The sequence below is a fragment of the Oncorhynchus keta genome, chromosome 22 (genome assembly GCF_023373465.1).
Source record: "Oncorhynchus keta strain PuntledgeMale-10-30-2019 chromosome 22, Oket_V2, whole genome shotgun sequence".
Taxonomy (NCBI): domain Eukaryota; kingdom Metazoa; phylum Chordata; class Actinopteri; order Salmoniformes; family Salmonidae; genus Oncorhynchus; species Oncorhynchus keta.
The window spans coordinates 22,114,269-22,138,760 of NC_068442.1; the positions used below are offsets into that span (position 1 = coordinate 22,114,269).

Below are 24,492 nucleotides of genomic sequence, written 5' to 3' on the forward strand. Positions count from 1 at the left end.
AGGGATATCCATGTGGAAGTTCTCCTCTAATGTCTCAGTTGTAAAATGAGTTCTACATTCACCATTTGAACTGCATTTTCCTATTTTTTCCAATGAATAACACCCAGTATAACTGCATAACGTCAGAGCTAAAGTGATTGGATTGTCTGTGCTCCTTCCATACATACCTTCTGTACAGAATACATTTAGTCTTTAGAATAAACTGCACATGAGGAGACCCCTCGCATCATCTGCAACATCTGTTTGTTTTATTGTTATAAACTCCATGTTCATAAATAAGATTTCTCTGTACAGTGTGTCTTTGATATATTTAATATTCAGTCTAATATCTATCTACATCTGAATGTACATTAACACTTGTCCAGGTAAGGTCGAGTTGGAGTTTTATGTCGGTTGACAACGAACTGTAATAGGGAATTACCGCCACCTACTGGACGGAAGTGTTCAGATAATGTCAGCTTCAGTTACTGCAATATCAACCATAGATTTTCAATGTACATACACCTTGTTTTTTTTTGTTTTGTTTTTTACATTACATGAATAGTATCATACAACAAACATTCCATACTTTGTCAAGCAGCTCAGGACAAAAAACAAATACATTGATTTGCACCCCACCGACTGACTGAATGACAGACAGATTCACAGATCACAAAGATCTTAAAGTGGAGGCTATGATAAACCATAGACAACAGCATCAGATCCAGACAAAACAGAAAGGAGTAGTTCTGGTAATTACTCTGTGGTATTGCTGCACAGTCCTGATTGACGTCAGGTTTTGCATCCGACATGTCCAGCAGAGAGCTGGGAGATAGTGAGATGTGTGTGTCCTCTTACAGCAGATAAGGGGACTTCTTCATTTCTCTCTCTCTCTCTGTGTGTGTGTGTGTGTGTGTGTGTGTGTGTGTGTGTGTGTGTGTGTGTGTGTGTGTGTGTGTGTGTGTGTGTGTGTGTGTGTGTGTGTGTGTGTGCTGGCAGCCTCTATCCAATCCGGGGTACAGTCTGAATATTTGGTCCAATCAGAAATCAGGTTTGAGTCTCTGGCTGTTACTATCCAATAAAGAATCAGGGTACAGTCCATGTATGGCAGTGTGAGGGGATAGGCCTTCTTCCTTCCTTCCTTCCTTCCTTCCTTCCTTCCTTCCTTCCTTCCTTCCTTCCTTCCTTCCTTCCTTCCTTCCTTCCTTCCTTCCTTCCTTTCTTTCTTTCTTTCTTTCTTCATTCATTCATTCATACAATAACACAAAGGAGATGAAGGGCACTCTGTAACGCAACTATATCCCTTTTCCTCTTTTTCGTCCTCCTCTACGAGCAACCACTGACCAATACTATTCATTGACCTTCACTGACATCTGGTTGACCTCTCTGTAACCTCAAGTTGAACTCTCAGGACTGGTTGTGTGTGGAATTGACCAGCAGCTTGTGCCAGCTGACCACCCTCTTCCTCATGTCCACCTTGTCCAGCCAGATGTAGGCCTCTCCTATCAGGGTCTTCTTCATAAACTTACCCCCGTTAGACACCAGGAACAACTAGGGACAGGAGAGAACATACACATACTTGTAGTGGGCATCCTGTGTGTGTGTGTGTTTATGTTTGTTTGTTTGTTTGTTTGTGTGTGTGTGCGAGCATGTGTTTGGTTTTACTATCCTTGTGGGGACCAGAAGTCCTCACAAGGATAGCAAAACAAGGAACACTCAGACAAATGGGGACATTTCGCCAGTCCCCACAAGAAAAAAAAAGGTTAGGATTAGGGTTACAATTAGGGTTAGGGTTTAGAAGTTAGGTTTAGGGTAAGGGGTTTAGGGCTACAGTTAGGGTTAGGGTTTAGAAGTTAGGTTTAGGGTAAGGGGTTTAGGGTTACAGTTAGGGTTAGGGTTCAGAAGTTAGGTTTAGGGTAAGGGGTTTATGGTTACAGTTAGGGTTAGGGTTTAGAAGTTAGGTTTAGGGTAAGGGGTTTAGGGTTACAGTTAGGGTTAGGGTTTAGAAGTTAGGTTTAGGGTAAGGGGTTTAGGGTTACAGTTAGGGTTAGGGTTCAGAAGTTAGGTTTAGGGTAAGGGGTTTAGGGTTACAGTTAGGGTTAGGGTTTAGAAGTTAGGTTTAGGGTAAGGGGTTTAGGGTTACAGTTAGGGTTAGGGTTCAGAAGTTAGGTTTAGGGTAAGGGGTTTAGGGTTACAGTTAGGGTTAGGGTTCAGAAGTTAGGTTTAGGGTAAGGGGTTTATGGTTACAGTTAGGGTTAGGGTTTAGAAGTTAGGTTTAGGGTAAGGGGTTTAGGGTTACAGTTAGGGTTAGGGCTTTGAAGTTAGGTTTAGGGTAAGGGGTTTAGGGTTACAGTTAGGGTTAGGGTTAGGTTTAGGGTTCAGAAGTTAGGTTTAGGGTAAGGGGTTTAGGGTTACAGTTAGGGTTAGGGTTTTGAAGTTAGGTTTAGGGTAAGGGGTTTAGGGTTACAGTTAGGGTTAGGGTTTTGAAGTTAGGTTTAGGGTAAGGGGTTTAGGGTTACAGTTAGGGTTAGGGTTAGGGTTCAGAAGTTAGGTTTAGGGTAAGGGGTTTAGGGTTACAGTTAGGGTTAGGGTTTAGAAGTTAGGTTTAGGGTAAGGGGTTTAGGGTTACAGTTAGGGTTAGGGTTCAGAAGTTAGGTTTAGGGTAAGGGGTTTAGGGTTACAGTTAGGGTTAGGGTTCAGAAGTTAGGTTTAGGGTAAGGGGTTTATGGTTACAGTTAGGGTTAGGGTTTAGAAGTTAGGTTTAGGGTAAGGGGTTTAGGGTTACAGTTAGGGTTAGGGCTTTGAAGTTAGGTTTAGGGTAAGGGGTTTAGGGTTACAGTTAGGGTTAGGGTTAGGGTTAGGGTTCAGAAGTTAGGTTTAGGGTAAGGGGTTTAGGGTTACAGTTAGGGTTAGGGTTTTGAAGTTAGGTTTAGGGTAAGGGGTTTAGGGTTACAGTTAGGGTTAGGGTTTTGAAGTTAGGTTTAGGGTAAGGGGTTTAGGGTTACAGTTAGGGTTAGGGTTAGGGTTCAGAAGTTAGGTTTAGGGTAAGGGGTTTAGGGTTACAGTTAGGGTTAGGGTTTTGAAGTTAGGTTTAGGGTAAGGGGTTTAGGGATATGGTTAGGATTAGGGTTACAATTAGGGTTAGGGTTCAGAAGTTAGGTTTTAGGGTAAAGGGTTTAGGGATATGGGTAGGGTTAAGATTTTGAATGGGAATCAATTATTTGGTCTCCTCAGGGATAGTAAAACAAAAATTTGTGTGTGAAAAGTACAATAATTACACGTATTAAACACACACACACACACACACACACACACACACACACACACACACACACACACACACACACACACACACACACACACACACACACACACACACACACACACACACACACACACACACACAGGCCTATTAGAACAATTAACAGTCTGAATGAAGCAGGAAACCAGAGACATGTGTTTGTTACCTGCAGGGAGTGTCCGGTGGGGTTGAGGCTGAACCTAAAGGTCTCGTTGAAGGAAGGTTCTCTGTCATGTCGACACACTCTTGTCTTCTTCTTGATGATCCTCTTCTGAGTCGCCACATTAACAACGTACAGCTTCACATAGAGATCTACAGAGAGACAGAGACAGAGTCAGACGGTCAGACAGTCAGTGAGGCAGACAGACAGACATGCACAGGTGCACAGTCTTGTACAGCTAACCTTGTGGGGACACACAATTCAGTCCCATTCAAAATTTTCCCTAACCCCTAACCCTAGCCCGTACTAACCCTAACCCTAACCTCAACCTTTAACGTAATTCTAACCCTAAGACAAATTCTAACCTTAACCCTAAACCCCCTAAAAATAGCATTTGACCTCATGGTGACTAGCAAAAATGTTCCCTATCGGTAAAGTGTTTGTTTGTTTGTTTAATATTCCTGTCCACACACACACACACACACACACACACACACACACACACACACACACACACACACACACACACACACACACACACACACACACACACACACACACACACACACACACACACACACACACACACACACACACACACACACACACACACACACACACACACACACACACACACACACACACACACACACACACACACCTGGTAGGTGGTCTGGGCTCTTGAACTTGTAAGTGATGTTTCTACACTGTAGAACCTCCAGGACCAGCTGGTCTCCCTCTTGTTTCACCTCCTTCTTCAAGGCCACCTTGATCTCCCCCATCATCTGGGTCTTACCCCCACCCCCTGGGGGAGAGGTAGTAATAGGGGAGGAGGGTGAGAGGGGGAGGAGGGGAAGAGAGGAGAGAAGGGCAGGAGGGGGAGGCGAGACAGAGAGAGAGAGAGAGATACTTGAATCAGTTATAGAACCCATTGCCATTTATGGTTATGAGGTCTGGTGTCTGCTCACCAACCAAATATTCACAAAATGGGACAAACACCAAATTGAGACTCTGCATGCAAAAATATCCCCCATGTACAAGGTAAAACACCAAATAATGCATGCAGAGCAGAATTCGGCTGATACCCACAAATGATCAAATCTAGAAAAGAGCTGTCAAATTCTACAATCACCTAAAAGGAAGCAATTCCCAAACCTTTAATAACAAAGCTATTGCCTACAGAGAGATGAACCTTGAGAAGAGCCCCCTAAGCAAGCTGGTCCCGGGGCTCTGTTTACAAACAGACGCCACAGAGCCCCAGGACAGCAACACAACTAGACCCAACCAAATCATGAGAAAATAAAAAGATAATTTCTTGACTCGTTGGAAAGAATTTGAAAAAATAAATGAGCAAACTAGACTGATATTTGGCACTAAACAGAGCGTACACAGTGGCAGAAAACCACTGTGACTGACCCAAAAAGGACTTCTTTGACTATGTAAAGACTCTGTGAGCATAGCCTTGCTATTGAGAAAGGCCGCCGAAAGCAGGCCTGGCTCTCAAGAAAAGATAGGCTGTCAGTGTGCACACTGCCCACAAAATGACCAGGAAAATTAGCTGCACTTCCTGACCTCCTGCCAAATGTATTATTATATGTATTAGACCATACAGTAGGGCAAAAAAGTATTTAGTCAGCCACCAATTGTGCAAGTTCTCCCACTTAAAAAGATGAGAGAGGCCTGTAATGTTCATCATAGGTACACTTCAACTATGACAGACTAAATGAGAAAAACAAATCACATTGTAGGATTTTTAATGAATTTATTTGCAAATTATGGTGGAAAATAAGTATTTGGTCAATAACAAAAGTTTATCTCAATACTTTGTTAAATACCCTTTGTTGGCAATAACAGAGGTCAAACATTTTCTGTAAGGCTTCACAAGGTTTTCACACACTGTTGCTGGGATTTTGGCCCATTCCTCCATGCAGATCTCCTCTAGAGCAGTGATGTTTTGGGGCTGTTGCTGGGCAACATGGACTTTCAACTCCCTCCAAAGATTTTCTATGGGGTTGAGTTCTGGAGACTGGCTTCTTACGTAGCCACTCCTTCGTTGCCCGGGCGGTGTGTTTGGGATTATTGTCATGCTGAAAGACCCAGCCACGTTTCATCTTCAATGCCCTTGCTGATGGAAGGAGGTTTTCACTCAAAATCTCATGATACATGGCCCCATTCATTCTTTCCTTTACACAGATCAGTCGTCCTGGTCCCTTTGCAGGAAAACAGCCCCCAAGCCTGATGTTTCCACCCCCATGCTTCACAGTAGGTATGGTGTTCTTTGGAGGCAACTCAGCATTCTTTGTCCTCCAAACATGACGAGTTGAGTTTTTACCAAAAAGTTATATTTTGGTTTCATCTGACCATATGACATTCTCCCAATCTACTTCTGGATCATCCAAATGCTCTCTAGCAAAGCAGGGGGACATGTCTGGCACTGCAGGATTCACTGGCGGCGTAGTGTGTTACTGATGGTAGACTTGTTACTTTGGTCCCAGCTCTCTGCTAGTCATTCACTAGGCCCCCCCGTGTGGTTCTGGGATTTTTGCTCACCGTTCTTGTGATCATTTTGACCCCACGGGGTGAGATCTTGTGTGGAGCTCCAGATCGAGGGAGATTATCAGTGGTCTTGTTTGTCTTACCTATTGGAGATTCAGTCTTCCCAGCCTTTTGCAGGTCTACAATTTTGTTTCTGGTGTCCTATGACAGTTCTTTGGTCTTGGCCATAGTGACGTTTGGAGTGTGACTGTTTGAGGTTGTGGACAGGTGTCTTTTATACTGATAACAAGTTCAAACAGGTACCATTAATACAGGTAATGAGTGGAGGACAGAGGAGCCTCTTAAAGAAGAAGTTACAGGTCTATGAGAGCCAGAAATATTGCTTGTTTGTAGGTGACCAAATACTTATTTTCCACCATAATTTGCAAATAAATAAATAAAAAATCCTACAATGTGATTTTCTGGATTTATTTCTCATTTTGTCAGTCATAGCTGAAGTGTACCTATGATGAACATTACAGGCCCCTCTCATCTTTTTAAGTGGGAGAACTTGCACAATTGGTGGCTTTTTGCCCCACTGTATTAGAGACACATATTTCCCTCAGATTGCACAGACCCAGAAAGAATTTGAAAACAAATCCAATTTTGATAAACTCCTATATCTATTGGGTGAAATACCACAGTGTGCTATACAGTAGCAAGATGTGTTACCTGTTGCCAGAAGAAAAGGGCAACCAGTGAAGATCATACACCATTGTAAATACAACCTATATTTCTATATTTTCCCATTTGTACTTTAACTATTTGCACATCATTACAACACAGTATATACTTTTGTAAGTGTAATGTTTACTGTTATTTTTTTGTTGTTGTTTATTTCACTTTTCTTTATTATCTTTTTCACTTGCTTTGGCATTGTAAACATATGTTTCCCATGCAAATAAATCCCCTAAAATTGAATTGAATTGAGAGATAAAGACAGACAGACAGACATAGTAATGGTGAAATACACACACCCTTCCTGTCTGTTGCTGTAAATGATTCAACACTGACATACTGCCTGCACCAAAATAGATCAAGGGCAGGACTCTCCTCTCTCCAGTTTCTACTTGAGTGAGGAGCAACCATGAAACCTGAGCTATCTGAATCCTAGATATAGTTATGACACACAGAGAGAGATATAGTTACTTTCTGTCCAGGGGACTAGGTTTGCATTTAGAGGTAGGCCTGTTATGCCTGTTGGTGTTATGTCCTGTTCTGTCCAGTAGATGGCATACATATGAAGACAAAGCTTATAAGGAGTCACACACATACACAACTTTATTTGTGTGGTAGTAACCTATTTTTACCATTAAAAATCCTATTTTCCCTAACCCCTAAACCTAACTCTACCCTTAATCTAACCCTGACCGTAACCCCAAAAATCCTATTTTCCCTAACCCCTAAACCTAACTCTACCCTTAACCTAACCCTGACCGTAACCCCCAAAATCCTATTTTCCCTAACCCCTAAACCTAACTCTACCCTTAACCTAACCCTGACCGTAACCCCCAAAATCCTATTTTCCCTAACCCCTTAACCTAACTCTACCCTTAACCTAACCCTGACCGTAACCCCCAAAATCCTATTTTCCCTAACCCCTAAACCTAACTCTACCCTTAACCTAACCCTGACCGTAACCCCCAAAATCCTATTTTCCCTAACCCCTTAACCTAACTCTACCCTTAACCTAACCCTGACCGTAACCCCCAAAATCATATTTTCCCTAACCCCTAAACCTAACTCTACCCTTAACCTAACCCTGACCGTAACCCCCAAAATCCTATTTTCCCTAACCCCTAAACCTAATTCTACCCTTAACCTAACCCTGACCGTAACCCCCAAAATCCTAACACTAAACTTAACCTTAACAGCAAAACCCTAAACCTTAAGCTTAAAATAGCATTTGAACAAATTGAGAAAAAGGTTATTGTTTTTAATTCTTTGTCAGGGCATTTGGGTGAATTGTTGAAACATTGGGGTCCTGATAAGGTAGGAAAACAAGTACACACACACAAACACACACAGTCTTACCCTCATTGTCTGATAGCGAGAGTGGCAGTCCTCTAGACTTGTCAATGCCGTTGGGGATGGTCTTCCCTCTGTTGGTAAACACACATTTCACTTAGAAACACAGACGACAAAGTGGTATGTGATAGATCATCTACACCAGGGCCGTACCACAGACCTTTCAGGGGGCAGGTGCTCAAAATGAAAAAATACCCTCTTCTAACTCATGATACAGTATGTAGCTGGCTGGCTCGGGGCTTGTGTGGATATTTCAGTATACTGTGATTAACTACAGTCTAAACTACCTGTGTTGCTGGTGCCCTGAAAAACATGTGCAACTCCCGACTAGAGAAGGGAGTTGGGTTGGAGAGTCGTAGATGCAGTCGCTCCTCTCTATGTCTTTCTGCCTCGCTCTGCTACGCATAGACTATTATCCAACCAATCATATTGATGATGATGTAAATCAAATGTTATGCTGCAGCTGCTGTGTCACTACTGTTGATATTTAAACTAGGTAGCTTCCTACACACATTCGACCACATCTCAAGCCATATATGTTTGGATACCAGGCGCACACAATCTCCATACAGGGCAAACTGGGGAACAGACACACACACCCCACAAACAGGCTATTTACTCACATGTGTGGGACCTGGAAAATGGCGCTGTCGACCCCTGTGCCAGCCCCCTCTTCTCCATCCAGACCCCCATACCCCTCCAGCAGATTGGGGGCTGAGGACACCACTGGCCCAGACACATCCCCCAACCTGTGGCCTGGTCCTACAGAGGGGTGGGGGAAAGAGAAAGAGTGAGAGAGAGGAGGGGCATAGAATGACTGTGTGTGTGTGTGTGTGTGTGTGTGTGTGTGTGTGTGTGTGTGTGTGTGTGTGTGTGTGTGTGTGTGTGTGTGTGTGTGTGTCCGTCCATAATATTCTATAAAGCATAGTAATAAACACTGTTATTACTAGATGTATATGCAAATTGTGCAGCTACACCTGGGGGTCAAAGTGTATTTTTGGCTCCCCGTTAGCGGTTATAACATATATTAGAATCCATTATTATAGTGCCTATCGAAACTCTACACTCCCTTGCACCTTTTGTTGCCATATAGCCTGTAATTAATACCCCCCCCCCATTGATCTAAACAACTTTAAAAAATAATTAAGAAACTGAAATACCTTGTTTGGCAAAGTGTTCACCGTCCTTGTAATAGCGATCCTAAATTAGCTCAGGTGTAACCAATCACCTTCAAAATCACACACCAAGTTAATAGTCCTCCACCTGTGTAAAATTGTAGTGAATAACGTGATTTCAGGATAATTTTAGCTAAGGAAGACTTTAACAAGCTTGAAAAAATCATTAAGAAAGCCAGTGCTGCAATTGGCTGCAGCCTGGAATCAATGCAGGACATGTTCATAAAAAGGCTGCAACTAAAAACACATATGGTTTTGTACATTGACACACACCCACTCCACAGCACTCTAATGCAACACAGGAGCAGCTTTAGTAGCAGGTTCATCCTGCCCAGATGTTCCACAGAGAGGTTTGGACGGTCATTTTAACCCACTGTCACGAGAGAGTGTAATTGAATGAGTGTAACTGAGATCTTCCTATTGGAAAATGTTGCCTGTTTTCTCCCCAAGAGTAGGATAGGTTGCCTGTTTTCTCCCCAAGAGTAGGATAGGTTGCCTGTTTTCTCCCCAAGAGTAGGATAGGTTGCCTGTTTTCTCCCCAAGAGTAGGATAGGTTGCCTGTTTTCTCCCCAAGAGTAGGATAGGTTGCCTGTTTTCTCCCCAAGAGTAGGATAGGTTGCCTGTTTTCTCCCCAAGAGTAGGATAGGTTGCCTGTTTTCTCCCCAAGAGTAGGATAGGTTGCCTGTTTTCTCCCCAAGAGTAGGATAGGTTGCCTGTTTTCTCCCCAAGAGTAGGATAGGTTGCCTGTTTTCTCCCCAAGAGTAGGATAGGTTGCCTGTTTTCTCCCCAAGAGTAGGTAGGATAGGTTGCCTGTTTTCTCCCCAAGAGTAGGATAGGTTGCCTGTTTTCTCCCCAAGAGTAGGATAGGTTGCCTGTTTTCTCCCCAAGAGTAGGATAGGTTGCCTGTTTTCTCCCCAAGAGTAGGATAGGTTGCCTGTTTTCTCCCCAAGAGTAGGTAGGATAGGTTGCCTGTTTTCTCCCCAAGAGTAGGATAGGTTGCCTGTTTTCTCCCCAAGAGTAGGATAGGTTGCCTGTTTTCTCCCCAAGAGTAGGATAGGTTGCCTGTTTTCTCCCCAAGAGTAGGATAGGTTGCCTGTTTTCTCCCCAAGAGTAGGATAGGTTGCCTGTTTTCTCCCCAAGAGTAGGATAGGTTGCCTGTTTTCTCCCCAAGAGTAGGATAGGTTGCCTGTTCTCTCCCCAAGAGTAGGATAGGTTGCCTGTTTTCTCCCCAAGAGTAGGTAGGATAGGTTGCCTGTTTTCTCCCCAAGAGTAGGATAGGTTGCCTGTTTTCTCCCCAAGAGTAGGATAGGTTGCCTGTTTTCTCCCCAAGAGTAGGATAGGTTGCCTGTTTTCTCCCCAAGAGTAGGATAGGTTGCCTGTTTTCTCCCCAAGAGTAGGATAGGTTGCCTGTTTTCCCCGCAAGAGTAGGATAGGTTGCCTGTTTTCTCCCCAAGAGTAGGATAGGTTGCCTGTTTTCTCCCCAAGAGTAGGTAGGATAGGTTGCCTGTTTTCTCCCCAAGAGTAGGAAGGATATGTTGCCTGTTTTCTCCCCAAGAGTAGGATAGGTTGCCTGTTTTCTCCCCAAGAGTAGGATAGGTTGCCTGTTTTCTCCCCAAGAGTAGGATAGGTTGCCTGTTTTCTCCCCAAGAGTAGGATAGGTTGCCTGTTTTCTCCCCAAGAGTAGGATAGGTTGCCTGTTTTCTCCCCAAGAGTAGGTAGGATAGGTTGCCTGTTTTCTCCCCAAGAGTAGGATAGGTTGCCTGTTTTCTCCCCAAGAGTAGGATAGGTTGCCTGTTTTCTCCCCAAGAGTAGGATAGGTTGCCTGTTTTCCCCCAAGAGTAGGATAGGTTGCCTGTTTTCTCCCCAAGAGTAGGATATGTTGCCTGTTTTCTCCCCAAGAGTAGGTAGGATAGGTTGCCTGTTTTCTCCCCAAGAGTAGGATAGGTTGCCTGTTTTCTCCCCAAGAGTAGGATAGGTTGCCTGTTTTCTCCCCAAGAGTAGGATAGGTTGCCTGTTTTCCCCCAAGAGTAGGATAGGTTGCCTGTTTTCTCCCCAAGAGTAGGATAGGTTGCCTGTTTTCTCCCCCAAGAGTAGGATAGGTTGCCTGTTTTCCCCCAAGAGTAGGATAGGTTGCCTGTTTTCTCCCCAAGAGTAGGATAGGTTGCCTGTTTTCTCCCCAAGAGTAGGATAGGTTGCCTGTTTTCCCCCAAGAGTAGGATAGGTTGCCTGTTTTCTCCCCAAGAGTAGGATAGGTTGCCTGTGTTCTCCCCAAGAGTAGGATAGGTTACCTGTTTTCTCCCAAGAGTAGGATAGGTTGCCTGTTTTCTCCCCAAGAGTAGGATAGGTTGCCTGTGTTCTCCCCAAGAGTAGGATAGGTTACCTGTTTTCTCCCCAAGAGTAGGATAGGTTGCCTGTTTTCTCCCCAAGAGTAGGATAGGTTGCCTGTTTTCTCCCCAAGAGTAGGATAGGTTGCCTGTTTTCTCCCCAAGAGTAGGTAGGATAGGTTGCCTGTTTTCTCCCCAAGAGTAGGATAGTTTGCCTGTTTTCTCCCCAAGAGTAGGATAGGTTGCCTGTTTTCCCCCAAGAGTAGGATAGGTTGCCTGTTTTCTCCCCAAGAGTAGGATAGGTTGCCTGTTTTCTCCCCAAGAGTAGGATAGGTTGCCTGTTTTCTCCCCAAGAGTAGGATAGGTTGCCTGTTTTCTCCCCAAGAGTAGGATAGGTTGCCTGTTTTCTCCCCAAGAGTAGGATAGGTTGCCTGTTATCTCCCCAAGAGTAGGATAGGTTGCCTGTTTTCTCCCCAAGAGTAGGATAGGTTGCCTGTTTTCTCCCCAAGAGTAGGTAGGATAGGTTGCCTGTTTTCTCCCCAAGAGTAGGATAGGTTGCCTGTTTTCTCCCCAAGAGTAGGATAGGTTGCCTGTGTTCTCCCCAAGAGTAGGATAGGTTACCTGTTTTCTCCCAAGAGTAGGATAGGTTGCCTGTTTTCTCCCCAAGAGTAGGATAGGTTGCCTGTTTTCTCCCCAAGAGTAGGATAGGTTGCCTGTTTTCTCCCCAAGAGTAGGTAGGATAGGTTGCCTGTTTTCTCCCCAAGAGTAGGATAGGTTGCCTGTTTTCTCCCCAAGAGTAGGATAGGTTGCCTGTTTTCTCCCCAAGAGTAGGATAGGTTGCCTGTTTTCTCCCCAAGAGTAGGATAGGTTGCCTGTTTTCTCCCCAAGAGTAGGATAGGTTGCCTGTTTTCTCCCCAAGAGTAGGTAGGATAGGTTGCCTGTTTTCTCCCCAAGAGTAGAATAGGTTGCCTGTTTTCTCCCCAAGAGTAGGATAGGTTGCCTGTTTTCTCCCCAAGAGTAGGATAGGTTGCCTGTTTTCCCCCAAGAGTAGGATAGGTTGCCTGTTTTCTCCCCAAGAGTAGGATATGTTGCCTGTTTTCTCCCCAAGAGTAGGTAGGATAGGTTGCCTGTTTTCTCCCCAAGAGTAGGATAGGTTGCCTGTTTTCTCCCCAAGAGTAGGATAGGTTGCCTGTTTTCTCCCCAAGAGTAGGATAGGTTGCCTGTTTTCCCCCAAGAGTAGGATAGGTTGCCTGTTTTCTCCCCAAGAGTAGGATAGGTTGCCTGTTTTCTCCCCAAGAGTAGGATAGGTTGCCTGTTTTCCCCCAAGAGTAGGATAGGTTGCCTGTTTTCTCCCCAAGAGTAGGATAGGTTGCCTGTTTTCTCCCCAAGAGTAGGATAGGTTGCCTGTTTTCCCCCAAGAGTAGGATAGGTTGCCTGTTTTCTCCCCAAGAGTAGGATAGGTTGCCTGTGTTCTCCCCAAGAGTAGGATAGGTTACCTGTTTTCTCCCCAAGAGTAGGATAGGTTGCCTGTTTTCTCCCCAAGAGTAGGATAGGTTGCCTGTGTTCTCCCCAAGAGTAGGATAGGTTACCTGTTTTCTCCCCAAGAGTAGGATAGGTTGCCTGTTTTCTCCCCAAGAGTAGGATAGGTTGCCTGTTTTCTCCCCAAGAGTAGGATAGGTTGCCTGTTTTCTCCCCAAGAGTAGGTAGGATAGGTTGCCTGTTTTCTCCCCAAGAGTAGGATAGGTTGCCTGTTTTCTCCCCAAGAGTAGGATAGGTTGCCTGTTTTCTCCCCAAGAGTAGGATAGGTTGCCTGTTTTCCCCCAAGAGTAGGATAGGTTGCCTGTTTTCTCCCCAAGAGTAGGATAGGTTGCCTGTTTTCTCCCCAAGAGTAGGTAGGATAGGTTGCCTGTTTTCTCCCCAAGAGTAGGATAGGTTGCCTGTTTTCTCCCCAAGAGTAGGTAGGATAGGTTGCCTGTTTTCTCCCCAAGAGTAGGATAGGTTGCCTGTTTTCTCCCCAAGAGTAGGATAGGTTGCCTGTGTTCTCCCCAAGAGTAGGATAGGTTGCCTGTTTTCTCCCCAAGAGTAGGATAGGTTGCCTGTTTTCTCCCCAAGAGTAGGATAGGTTGCCTGTGTTCTCCCCAAGAGTAGGATAGGTTGCCTGTTTTCTCCCCAAGAGTAGGATAGGTTGCCTGTGTTCTCCCCAAGAGTAGGATAGGTTGCCTGTTTTCTCCCCAAGAGTAGGATAGGTTGCCTGTTTTCTCCCCAAGAGTAGGATAGGTTGCCTGTTTTCTCCCCAAGAGTAGGATAGGTTGCCTGTTTTCTCCCCAAGAGTAGGATAGGTTGCCTGTTTTCTCCCCAAGAGTAGGATAGGTTGCCTGTGTTCTCCCCAAGAGTAGGATAGGTTGCCTGTTTTCTCCCCAAGAGTAGGATAGGTTGCCTGTTTTCTCCCCAAGAGTAGGATAGGTTGCCTGTTTTCTCCCCAAGAGTAGGATAGGTTGCCTGTTTTCTCCCCAAGAGTAGGTAGGATAGGTTGCCTGTTTTCTCCCCAAGAGTAGGATAGGTTGCCTGTTTTCTCCCCAAGAGTAGGATAGGTTGCCTGTGTTCTCCCCAAGAGTAGGATAGGTTGCCTGTTTTCTCCCCAAGAGTAGGATAGGTTGCCTGTTTTCTCCCCAAGAGTAGGATAGGTTGCCTGTGTTCTCCCCAAGAGTAGGATAGGTTGCCTGTTTTCTCCCCAAGAGTAGGATAGGTTGCCTGTTTTCTCCCCAAGAGTAGGATAGGTTGCCTGTTTTCTCCCCAAGAGTAGGATAGGTTGCCTGTTTTCTCCCCAAGAGTAGGATAGGTTGCCTGTTTTCTCCCCAATAGTAGGATAGGTTGCCTGTTTTCTCCCCAAGAGTAGGATAGAAAATAGCACTGGAATCAGACTACTTATTTAGTGACACCAGGGTGCATGTGCCTTTATGTGTCATAATATGTTCCGTTTTTTATCATGTGTTGGTCATTGCTGCATGTCCTGTCGTTGTAAATCATTCATGATGCATGCTGTGATAAAACATTTGACCAAGTTTGGATTTCTAAATTAATACTCTACTATACTCTACTCTCTCTTCCCTCTTCTGGGTAGTGAATTGCAAAGCCAACACTCAACCATGAGCACCAAGGAGCTTTCAAAATAATTACGTGACAAAGTTGTGGAAAGGCATAGATATAGGTATGGATGTGAAAATACTTCAAAAAGGCCTTGAAGATCCCTGGGAGAATGGTCTAGATGATTCATCAGAAGTGGAAGGTGTATGGCACCACCAAGACCCTGCCAAGATCAGGACATCCATCCAAACTGGATGACCGAGCAAGTACATTCTGTATCCGTGTGGCAAAATGTTGTGTGGTCATTGAAGAAAACCTGCTGCTCTCTGCAAGAAAGCTGAAACTGGGATTGAAGTATATCTTTCAGCATGACAATGGCCTGAAGCACACAGCCAAAGCTACAGTGGAGTGGCTAAGGGGGGAAAAAGGTAAACGCCCATGAGTGGCCCAGTCAGAGCTCTGACCTAAATCCAGTCAATAATTTCTGGCATGAACTTGACAGAGCCTGAACAGTTTTGTAAAGAAGAATCATCAAATATTATCAAATCTAAGTGTGCAAAGTTGGTCGAGACCTATCCTATCCCAACAGACTCACAGCTGTAACTGCTGCGAAAGGTGCTTCCACCAAGTTTTACCTCAGGGGGTGGAGACTTATCCAATTATGATATTTCAATGTTGCATGTTTAATATACACTTTTTTTGAAACACACAACAAATATGGTGTGAAAATACATGGGGGGGGGTCCTTATTTAAATGCATGAAAGACACTGACACAACAAAATGTGAAAAAAGTTGAAGGGGTGTACATTTTCTATAGGCACTGTAGCTATAATACCTTGTCATGAGCATGTATGACCCCTTTATAATGTCTTTTAACCATCTATTAATGATCCCAACTAAAAAACAGCCAGTTTGAGATGTAAAAGCAAATTACAGGTAACGGAAATATAATAATGATTCAGAAACAAAGAAGAGTGATGATAAAATAATAGTTATGGTAATTACTTGAATTGATTTGTACATTTACTATGAATTTAAATGAATTCATCCTGCAGACGAAGAACCATATATGTGCATTTTGAAAAACATTCGATTGACTTCACGACTCATTATAAAAAAGTATGGAAAAGAAGTATGAGATAAAACATAAGCAAAGAGAGAAGTGTGATGATATCTCTTGATGTCGTATAAACTAAATATTTGACAGTGTAGGCTGGTGAAAATGCACATACAGTATGGTTCTTCAATGCAAGGGTACAAATACCAAAGCAGCTATTGAGAAGTTTTTGAATAATTACATGTATTTATCGGAGCACTGAATGGTTTACATCATCATGAAGTTGTATTTATGGTCCTTACTGAGAGCATGGTTCTCTAGAGGAGAGAATGGCCTTTAGTTTGATTAGTGAGGTTATATGTACTTCTTTTGATTAAAAATATCTACATTCCTGTCCTGTTGTCTCACCTTCCCTATACACTGCCGTTCCCCTGAAGGTCAGCTGACTCCTGTCTGTACTCTAATTGGCCAGTGTGTGCAGAGTCAGTTTCCTGTTGCCCTTTGACCCCTGTGCTGCTGTGTCTGTACTTGCTGGTGTGTTTGGTCAGTTTTTAAATCTCATCAGAGATAGTGCTAGACTGTACATCTCAGGGTGTGTGTATTGTTACATTGAACCAGCTTAGGGGTCAGGGTTCATACACACACACATGGGTGCTTGACCTCTTCTATTTTCCAGAGCTTAGTTGTTGGGGGAGCTCTGTTCAGAAGTGACTGAAGGGCCCATAGTTTGAATAATGAGTGTTTGCTATCCTTAGCGTGGTTTCTAGACGTGGAGGACGGACAGGGGATCACACTATAGACATATATCTTCACTCTCGAGAAGAGACAGGAGTGGCTGAACTGTGTCGGTTACCTTCTCTGTCCTGTATTCTTTCTGTTCATACTCTGGGCTGCTGTGAGTGTCTCTGATGTATGTAAAGGAAATGGTGTTTTGGCCAACTTTCCCCAGCAATGTTTTAGTGATGAACTCTGTTGCACCATTGGATCAAACAAGAAAACCTAACAACATAGAACTGTTCGCCTAATTATAGGAACCTACTAATTGCGTAAAAGAACCAATCAGAAGGCTAGAACAGAGTGATAGAACAGGAGGAGAGATAAACAGAGAGATGATGAGCTAGCATGCGTTGTGGAGCGGAGAGGAAGTGTGTCACAGGAAGGGGTGTAGATTACTCGGTTGGAGGCGGGCTTGTTGCACAGCGGCCTCTGCGGCAGCTATAGCTATCCCAGCATCCTCCAGGTGGGCCTGTGTGACACTGCTCTTGCTCTGGCTGCGGGACGGACCGTGGGAACGAAGCTGGCCGTCTGACGATGACTTAGAGCTGCCGGGACTACTGTGAGACTTCTCTAGAGTCACCATCTGCATGTCTGCGAGGGAGGGAGGGAGGGAGGGAGGGAGGGAGGGAGGGAGGGAGGGAGGGAGGAGGGAGGGTGGGTGGGTGGGTGTATAGATAGATAGATAGATAGATAGATAGATAGATAGATAGATAGATAGATAGATAGATAGATAGATAGATAGATAGATAGATAGATAGATGAAAGAAAGGGAACGTCTTTAAAGTGTCTTTACTGTAAAAGTCACTAAAAGCGCCATGTAGTAGTTAGACATTTGTACTGTGCCTCTAGTCTATGGGTCAGGTCTCCACAACATGGATGGCACTGAGCCAAAGAAGTGACTGGCACTAAAAGTATAATTACGACAGCTGAGTAGCCATTCCTAAAACTGTCACCATGACTACATGTTATATCACTATGACAACAGAGTGGCAATCAGCAAAACAGACAAGAAGAAAAACTGAAAAGTAACAGGGTGGCTAAACCACACAATAAGGCAGCTGGAAGAGGCTCTTACCTTTTGCTGGGTCAGGGAAGATCCCGTGGCTTCTGCTCTTTATCACAGAATTCTTGGGGGACTCAAGGCACTCCTCCATCTGTCAATAGGTTTACATTCAATTCTATGTGCTTTATATGCATTATAATACATAATCTTACATCATTAAGGCAAACATCACTCTTAGAAGAAAAGGTGCTAAGTAGAACGATACAGAGTTCTTCGGTTTGTCCCCATAGGGAAACTCTTTTTGGTGTTGGATAGAACCCTTTGCAGAGAGTTCTATCTAGAACCCTCTATGTAGGGTTCTTCAAAGAACCTCCTGTATATGGTTCTACCAAGACTAATTTTATCTAAAGGTTCTTCTTAGGGTAGGAAGACAACATTAACTGTGGAGTATGGAGTAGGAATTACATCACGTGGTATATGTCACCCCCCCTTTTTAAGGGACTAAAAGTCCATGACCAGGTGTGTGTTATTCCCTCATTAGTTTATTTACAAGTAAGTAGATAAAAGGTCTAGAGTTGATTTCAAATGCAGCATTTACATTTGTAATCTGTTGCTGTTAACCCACAATATGAAGTCCAAAGAGCTGTCACTGCCAGTGAAACGAGTCGTCATTAAGGTGAAAAATCAAACAAACCCATCAGAGAGAAAGCAAAAACATTAGGTGTGGCCAAATCAACTATTTGGTACATTCCTAGAAAGAAAGAACGCACTTCGGGAACACCAAAAGGCCCGGAAGACCAAAGAAAATAACTTTTATTTTATTTAAACTTTATAATAATAATAATAATATAATAATAATAATAATAATAATAATAATATAATATATGTCATTTAGCAGATGCTTTTATCCAAAGCGACTTACAGTCATGTGTGCATACATTCTACATATGGGTGGTCCCGGGAATTGGACCACTGTAGCACAGTTGGTATTTAACTAGGCAAGTCAGTTAAGAACAAATTATTATTTACAATGACGGCCTAGGAACAGTGGGTTAACTGTGGTGGATGACAGAATAATTATCCCACTGTTGAAGAAAAAACCCTTCACAACAGTTGTCCAGATCAAGAACCCCCTCCAGGAGGGAGGTGTATCTGTGTCAAAGTCAACAATCAAGAGAAGACTTCACCAGAGTAAATACTGACGGTTTACCACAAGATGTACACCATTGGTAAGACTCAAAAACAGGAAGACCAGATTAGAGTTTGCCAGAAAATATCTAAAAAGCCGGTGCAGTTCTGGAACAACATCCTATGGACAGATGAGACAAAGATAAACTTGTACCAGAATGATGGGAAGAGAAGCGTATGGAGAAGGGAAGGAACTGCTCATGATCAGAGCATACCATCTCATCTGTGAAGCATGGAGGAGGTAGTGTTATGGAGAAGGGAAGGAACTGCTCATGATCAGAGCATACCACCATCAAGTCAATCACCTGACCTGAATCCAATTGAGCATGCATTTCACTTGCTGAAGGCAAAACTGAAGGCAAAACGCCCAATGAACAAGCAGGAACTGGAGACAGCTGCAGTAAAGGCATGGCAGAGCATCACCAGGGAAGAAACCCAGCATCTGGTGAGGTCTATGGCTTCCATACTTCAGCCACTCATTGATTGCAAAGGATTTCAACTCACAATTTAATTTATGATTATGTTAGCTTGTCCAATTACTCTTGAGCCCTTAAAATTGGGTTAGAATTCTTACATGGTTCAAACAATAATTTTGACAAAACCCTTAAATTAAAGATTAAAGTCTACACTTAAAGCACATCTTGATTGTTTCCTTTCAAATCCATTGTGGTGGCGTACAGAGCCAAAATGATAAAAATTGTGTCACTGTCCAAATACATGGACCTGACTGCCTTCTTGTCTTCCACAAAATCATTTCTTCCCAAAACATATCTTAGGATTATATACTAAGAAGAACCCTCTGATTTACAAAGAATCGTTGTCTTCCAAAAAGGGTTCTTCTGATCAAAATGGTTCTTGGTCGAACACTATTCTTCTGCAAATAAACTTTTTGGAATAATTTCTTCTAAGAGTGAATAAAACTTACAATCTATTATGAAAAGGATAGATGTTAGACAATGAATACTGTACAGTACCTGCCCCTGCCCCTGCCCCTGTCCCTGTCCATGCATTAGGCCTTGTCCTTGTCCTAATCCTGGCCCCATGTCCTTGCCTGGTCCTTGCCCCGCTATGGGCCCCTGTCCCGGCCCTGCACCTGCTCCTGGCCCCCCAGGCCCCTGGGCGGTGTGATGTGATCTGCTATGCTCAATGCTCTCACTCTGCTCCTTCAGAGGCAGCCAGCGAGGAGTGTTGTCCAGCTGAGTTGTGTTAGACAGATCTATCAACACCTGGAGAGAGAGACAGCGAGACAGAGAGAGATAAAGATTGAGAAAGACAGAGCCAGAGAGAGAGAGAGAGAGAGAGAGGGGTAGAGAGTAGGCATGTGTAAGCAAATACTTATACTGTAGATACATGAAAATAGAGTAAATAGTTTTCAGACATGGGGTTCTGTGATGTTGAAACATACCATCATACTGCTTTATAAATAATTAGGCTCCTTGTCCATTTAGCAGAGGATCAATGGGATTCATTCTACAGACTGATAAAACGTCAAATTACCTGTGAATATAGTTTTATTGGGAAGGGTAAACTGAAATTATAAGCCTCTGTTGGCTGGAGAACACTTAAAAACATCAGGAGACATTAGGGTAAAGGGACGACTCAAGTGAATGTATGTGACAGCCCAACCAGAGTGTGTCTGATTCTGGAGACACTCACTTCTCCCAGGAAGTCATTGGAGGAAGATTTGTCATAATCCCACACTGTCACCTCCAGAGTCTTCTTCTTCAGCTGAGAGAGAGTGGGATAGGAGGGAGGAGAGAGGGAGAGAGTGAGAGGGATGGGAGAAAATAGGGAATGGGAGATAATGATAGAGAGAGAGAGAGAGAGACATAGAGAGAGAGAGATATATACTTAAATATACAAATGCATTTAAACAAGTTATGCCAAGTACAACACCCACGCATACCAATCTCATTCCACCAGCCTGCCAGGGGACTCTGTGATTGTGTGTTTGTGAGTGGGTGTGTGTGTGTATATGAATATGTGTGTGTGTTTGTGTGTTTGTGTGTGTGTGTGTGTGTGTGTGTGTGTGTGTGTGTGTGTGTGTGTGTGTGTGTGTGTGTGTGTGTGTGTGTGTGTGTGTGTGTGTGTGTGTGTGTGTGTGTGTGTGTGTGTGTGTGTGTGTGTGTGTGTGTGTGTGTGTGTGTGTGTGTGTGTGTGTGTGTGCACGCTTGGCAGAGAAGTGGGTGAGTGATAGTGAGTGATAGTGCAGCGTTTACAACCTCATTGGGCAGAATAGAGAAAAGAGTCGCAGAAGAGCCACTGGACTTGAGATGCTACTGTCCACTGAGAGAGAGCGCTGTAAGGATAGACTTCACTCATCTTAAGTGGTCCAAATTGCAGCCAAGGGCTACTGTTAGGTTGAATGAAGAAGTCTCTGTCTCTCTCTTTCTCTTGCTGGTGATTTGTATTCTGTAAGGGCTCAGAATGAGGGGTGGAGAGGGTTGTTAAACCTAGCCAGGAGAGTGGTGTTATGGGCTTCAGGGGATTGGTAATGGGTACTGAAGCTGCAGAGAGACTGTCAGAACATCCACAAGGATTCAGAGCTACCAATTCAACTTGAAATAAGACTAACTAAATACATTCATTCAAAATAATGTTCAATGTGGATGTGTATGGATTTGTGTGTGACGGATGCGTTAGTAGGTGCTTTGTGTGTGTGTGTGTGTGTGTGTGTGTGTGTGTGTGTGTGTGTGTGTGTGTGTGTGTGTGTGTGTTCCTACCTGTTCCAGGTGTATGTTCTTGTAGATGACGGTCTGGTTCCACTCTGGGTTCAGACTCCTCTGAACGTACTTGGTCCTCCTCTTGTTCTCACCACTATGATGTCATAGCAAAGGAACACATTTAGTCTCAGATGTGGTCTTTTTTAATATGCTAATATGTCCACATTACCGTAGATTTTGCCAAATGACATTTGATGATAGATATAAAGATGATATAGCAGGATGTCAATAATTGAATATCTGATTCAATATAATTATATCATCATATATTGTACATGATGCCTTGCAAATTGGATGAGGGTCAAATGTACACCACCGTTCAAAGGTTTGGGGTCACATTGAAATGTCCTGGTTTTTGAAAGAATAGCACATTTCTTGTTCATTAAAATAACATCAAATGTATCAGAAATACAGTGTAGACACTGTTAATGTTGTAAATGACTATTGTAGCTGGAAACGGCAGATTTTTTTTCTGGAATATCTACAGTGGCGTACAGAGGCCCATTATCAGCAACCATCACTCCTGTTCCAATGGCAAATTGTGTAGGCTAATCCAAGTTTATCATTTTAAAAGGCTAATTGATCATTAGAAAACACTTTTCCAATTATGTTAGCACAGCTGAAAATTGTTGTCCTAATTTAAGAAGCAATACAACTGGCCTTCTTTAGACTAGTTGAGTATCTGGAGCATCAGCATTTGTGGGTTCGATTACAGGCTCAAAATGGCCAGAAACAAATAACTTTCTTCTTAAACTTGTCAGTCTATTCTTGTTCTGAGAAATGAAGGCTATTACATGCGAGAAATTGCCAAGAAACTGAAGATCTCGAACAACGGTGTGTACTACTCCCTTCACAGAATGAAAAAAGAGGATTGGGAGGCCCCGGTGCACAACAGAGCAAGAGGACAAGTACATTAGAGTGTCTAGTTTGAGAAACAGACGCCTCACAAGTCCTAAACTGGCAGCTTCCTAAAAAGTACCCACAAAACACCAGTCTCATTGTTAACAGTGAAGAGGCGACTCCGGGATGCTGGCCTTCTAGGCAGAGTTCCTCTGTCCAGTGTCTGTGTTCTTTTTCCCATCTTAATCTTTTATTGGCCAGTCTGAGATATGGATTTTCTTTGTGACTGTCTAGAAGGCCAGGATCCCGGAGTCGCCTCTTCACTGTTGACCTTGTGACTGGTGTTTTGCAGATACTATGTAATGTAGCTGCCAGTTGAGGACTTGTGAGACGTCCGTTTGTCAAACTAGACACTCTAATGTATTCCATTAAAAATCAGCCGTTTTCAGCTACAATTGTCATTTACAGCATTAACAATGTCTACACTGTATTTCTGATCAATTTGATACTATTTTAATGGACAAAAATGTTTGCTTTTCTTTCAAAAACAAGGACATTTCTAAGTGACCCCAAACCTTTGAACAGTAGTGTATAGACACACTGGCTAGACAAGATAACAACATGAAACAAGAATAAAGTCAAATAAATAGTGATGTATGTATGTTTGTCTGGTTGAATCAATATTTGACTGTAAGGCACAGCTCCACTCCTGCAGCAGAGAGCATAAAGGTGAGGTGAAAAACACATCTGACTCATGAAATGATTTCACATTTCAACTTTGATTTCAACACGGCAATGTTCTTGGCTACATCTGCACATTCAGATAATCACATTGCACATTGAAGCAGGGGGGGAAACAGACTGAAAGCAGAGAGGCAGATAATTAGAGAGCCAGAGAAGGTAAGAATGATAGAAAAAGAGGGAGGGAAGGAAAGTAGGAGACAGAGGGGCAGAGAAACGGAGACAGAATGCAAAGAAGGAGAGAGGCAGAGAAGGAGAGAAGCACAGAAGGAGAGCAGGAAGAGTGCAGAGAAGAAGAGAAGCAGAGAAGAAGAGAAGCAGAGAAGAAGAGAAGCAGAGAAGGATAGCAGCAGAGAAGGAAGAGAGCAGAGGATAGAAGCAGAGAAGAAGGAGAGCAGAGAAGGATAGCAGCAGAGAAGAAGAGAGCAGAGGATAGAAGCAGAGAAGGAAGAGAGCAGAGAAGGATAGCAGCAGAGAAGGAAGAGAGCAGAGAAGGATAGCAGCAGAGAAGGAAGAGAGCAGAGAAGGATAGCAGCAGAGAAGAAGGAGAGCAGAGAAGGATAGCAGCAGAGAAGGAGAGCAGAGAAGAAGGAGAGCAGAGAAGGATAGCAGCAGAGAAGAAGGAGAGCAGAGAAGGATAGCAGCAGAGAAGAAGGAGAGCAGAGAAGGATAGCAGCAGAGAAGGGGAGCAGAGAAGGATAGCAGCAGAGAAGAAGGAGAGCAGAGAAGGATAGCAGCAGAGAAGAAGGAGAGCAGAGAAGGATATCAGCAGAGAAGAAGGAGAGCAGAGAAGGATAGCAGCAGAGAAGAAGGAGAGCAGAGAAGGATAGCAGCAAAGAAGAAGGAGAGCAGAGAAGGATAGCAGCAGAGAAGGAAGAGATCAGAGGATAGAAGCAGAGAAGGAAGTGAGCAGAGAAGGATAGCAGCAGAGAAGAAGAGAGTAGAGGATAGAAGCAGAGAAGGAAGAGAGCAGAGAAGAGAGCAGCGAAGGATAGCAGCAGAGAAGAAGAGAGCAGAGAAGGATAGCAGCAGAGAAGAAGAGAGCAGAGAAGGAGAGAAGGAAAAGAACAGAGAAGAAGAGAAACAGAGAAGGAAAATATTAGAGAAGGATAGAAGCAGAGAAGGATAGAAGCAGATAAGAACAGAATTGGAGAAGAAGAGAAGGAGAGAAGGAGAGAAGCAGAGAAGCACTACACTACCTTGCGTTCTGGACTACCATGACTTGTCTGAGAGTCCAGGGGAGGGAGAGGAGGGTAGAGACAACAGACAACAAACAACAAGAACAGCAAAAAGAAAGAAATCGTCAGAGAAACAGAGACATAAAGGGAAGGAGATAAAGAACGACAACATAGAAACATGAAGACATGGTTTATTTACTACTGTCTACTGTTTAAACACATATCAAGCAGTCCCTATATACTGAGCTAAAGGACAGTGTGCGTGTTAGTTGTGTGTGCTGGCAGTTTCTATCCAATCCGGATACAGTCTCTGAATCTTTGATCCAATCTGAAATCAGGGTAGAGTCTCTGGCACTGTACTGTAAAATCCTATGAACATGGCCGTTAGAGGCCGTTAG

The 24,492-nt window shown here is 43.6% G+C and overlaps 1 protein-coding gene across 4 annotated transcripts in view; it reads right to left on the reverse strand.

The window, feature by feature from the left end:
- Positions 1-226: 226 nt before the first annotated feature.
- pclob (piccolo presynaptic cytomatrix protein b) overlaps positions 227-24,492 on the reverse strand; it is a 113,242-nt gene continuing 88,976 nt past the window's right edge. For 3 of the 4 annotated variants that reach the window (XM_052474898.1, XM_052474897.1, XM_052474895.1), the window contains 11 exons: positions 24,116-24,142; positions 21,336-21,429; positions 20,269-20,340; positions 19,587-19,838; positions 17,497-17,575; positions 16,818-17,012; positions 8,627-8,765; positions 8,010-8,077; positions 4,102-4,245; positions 3,447-3,592; positions 227-1,530 (listed from right to left, as the gene is read on the reverse strand). In XM_052474898.1, the coding sequence (XP_052330858.1) occupies positions 1,387-1,530; positions 3,447-3,592; positions 4,102-4,245; positions 8,010-8,077; positions 8,627-8,765; positions 16,818-17,012; positions 17,497-17,575; positions 19,587-19,838; positions 20,269-20,340; positions 21,336-21,429; positions 24,116-24,142 (1,360 nt within the window). In that variant the 3' untranslated portion in view covers positions 227-1,386. The remainder of the gene's footprint in view (positions 1,531-3,446; positions 3,593-4,101; positions 4,246-8,009; positions 8,078-8,626; positions 8,766-16,817; positions 17,013-17,496; positions 17,576-19,586; positions 19,839-20,268; positions 20,341-21,335; positions 21,430-24,115; positions 24,143-24,492) is intronic. The other variant, XM_052474896.1, reaches the window with a different exon arrangement.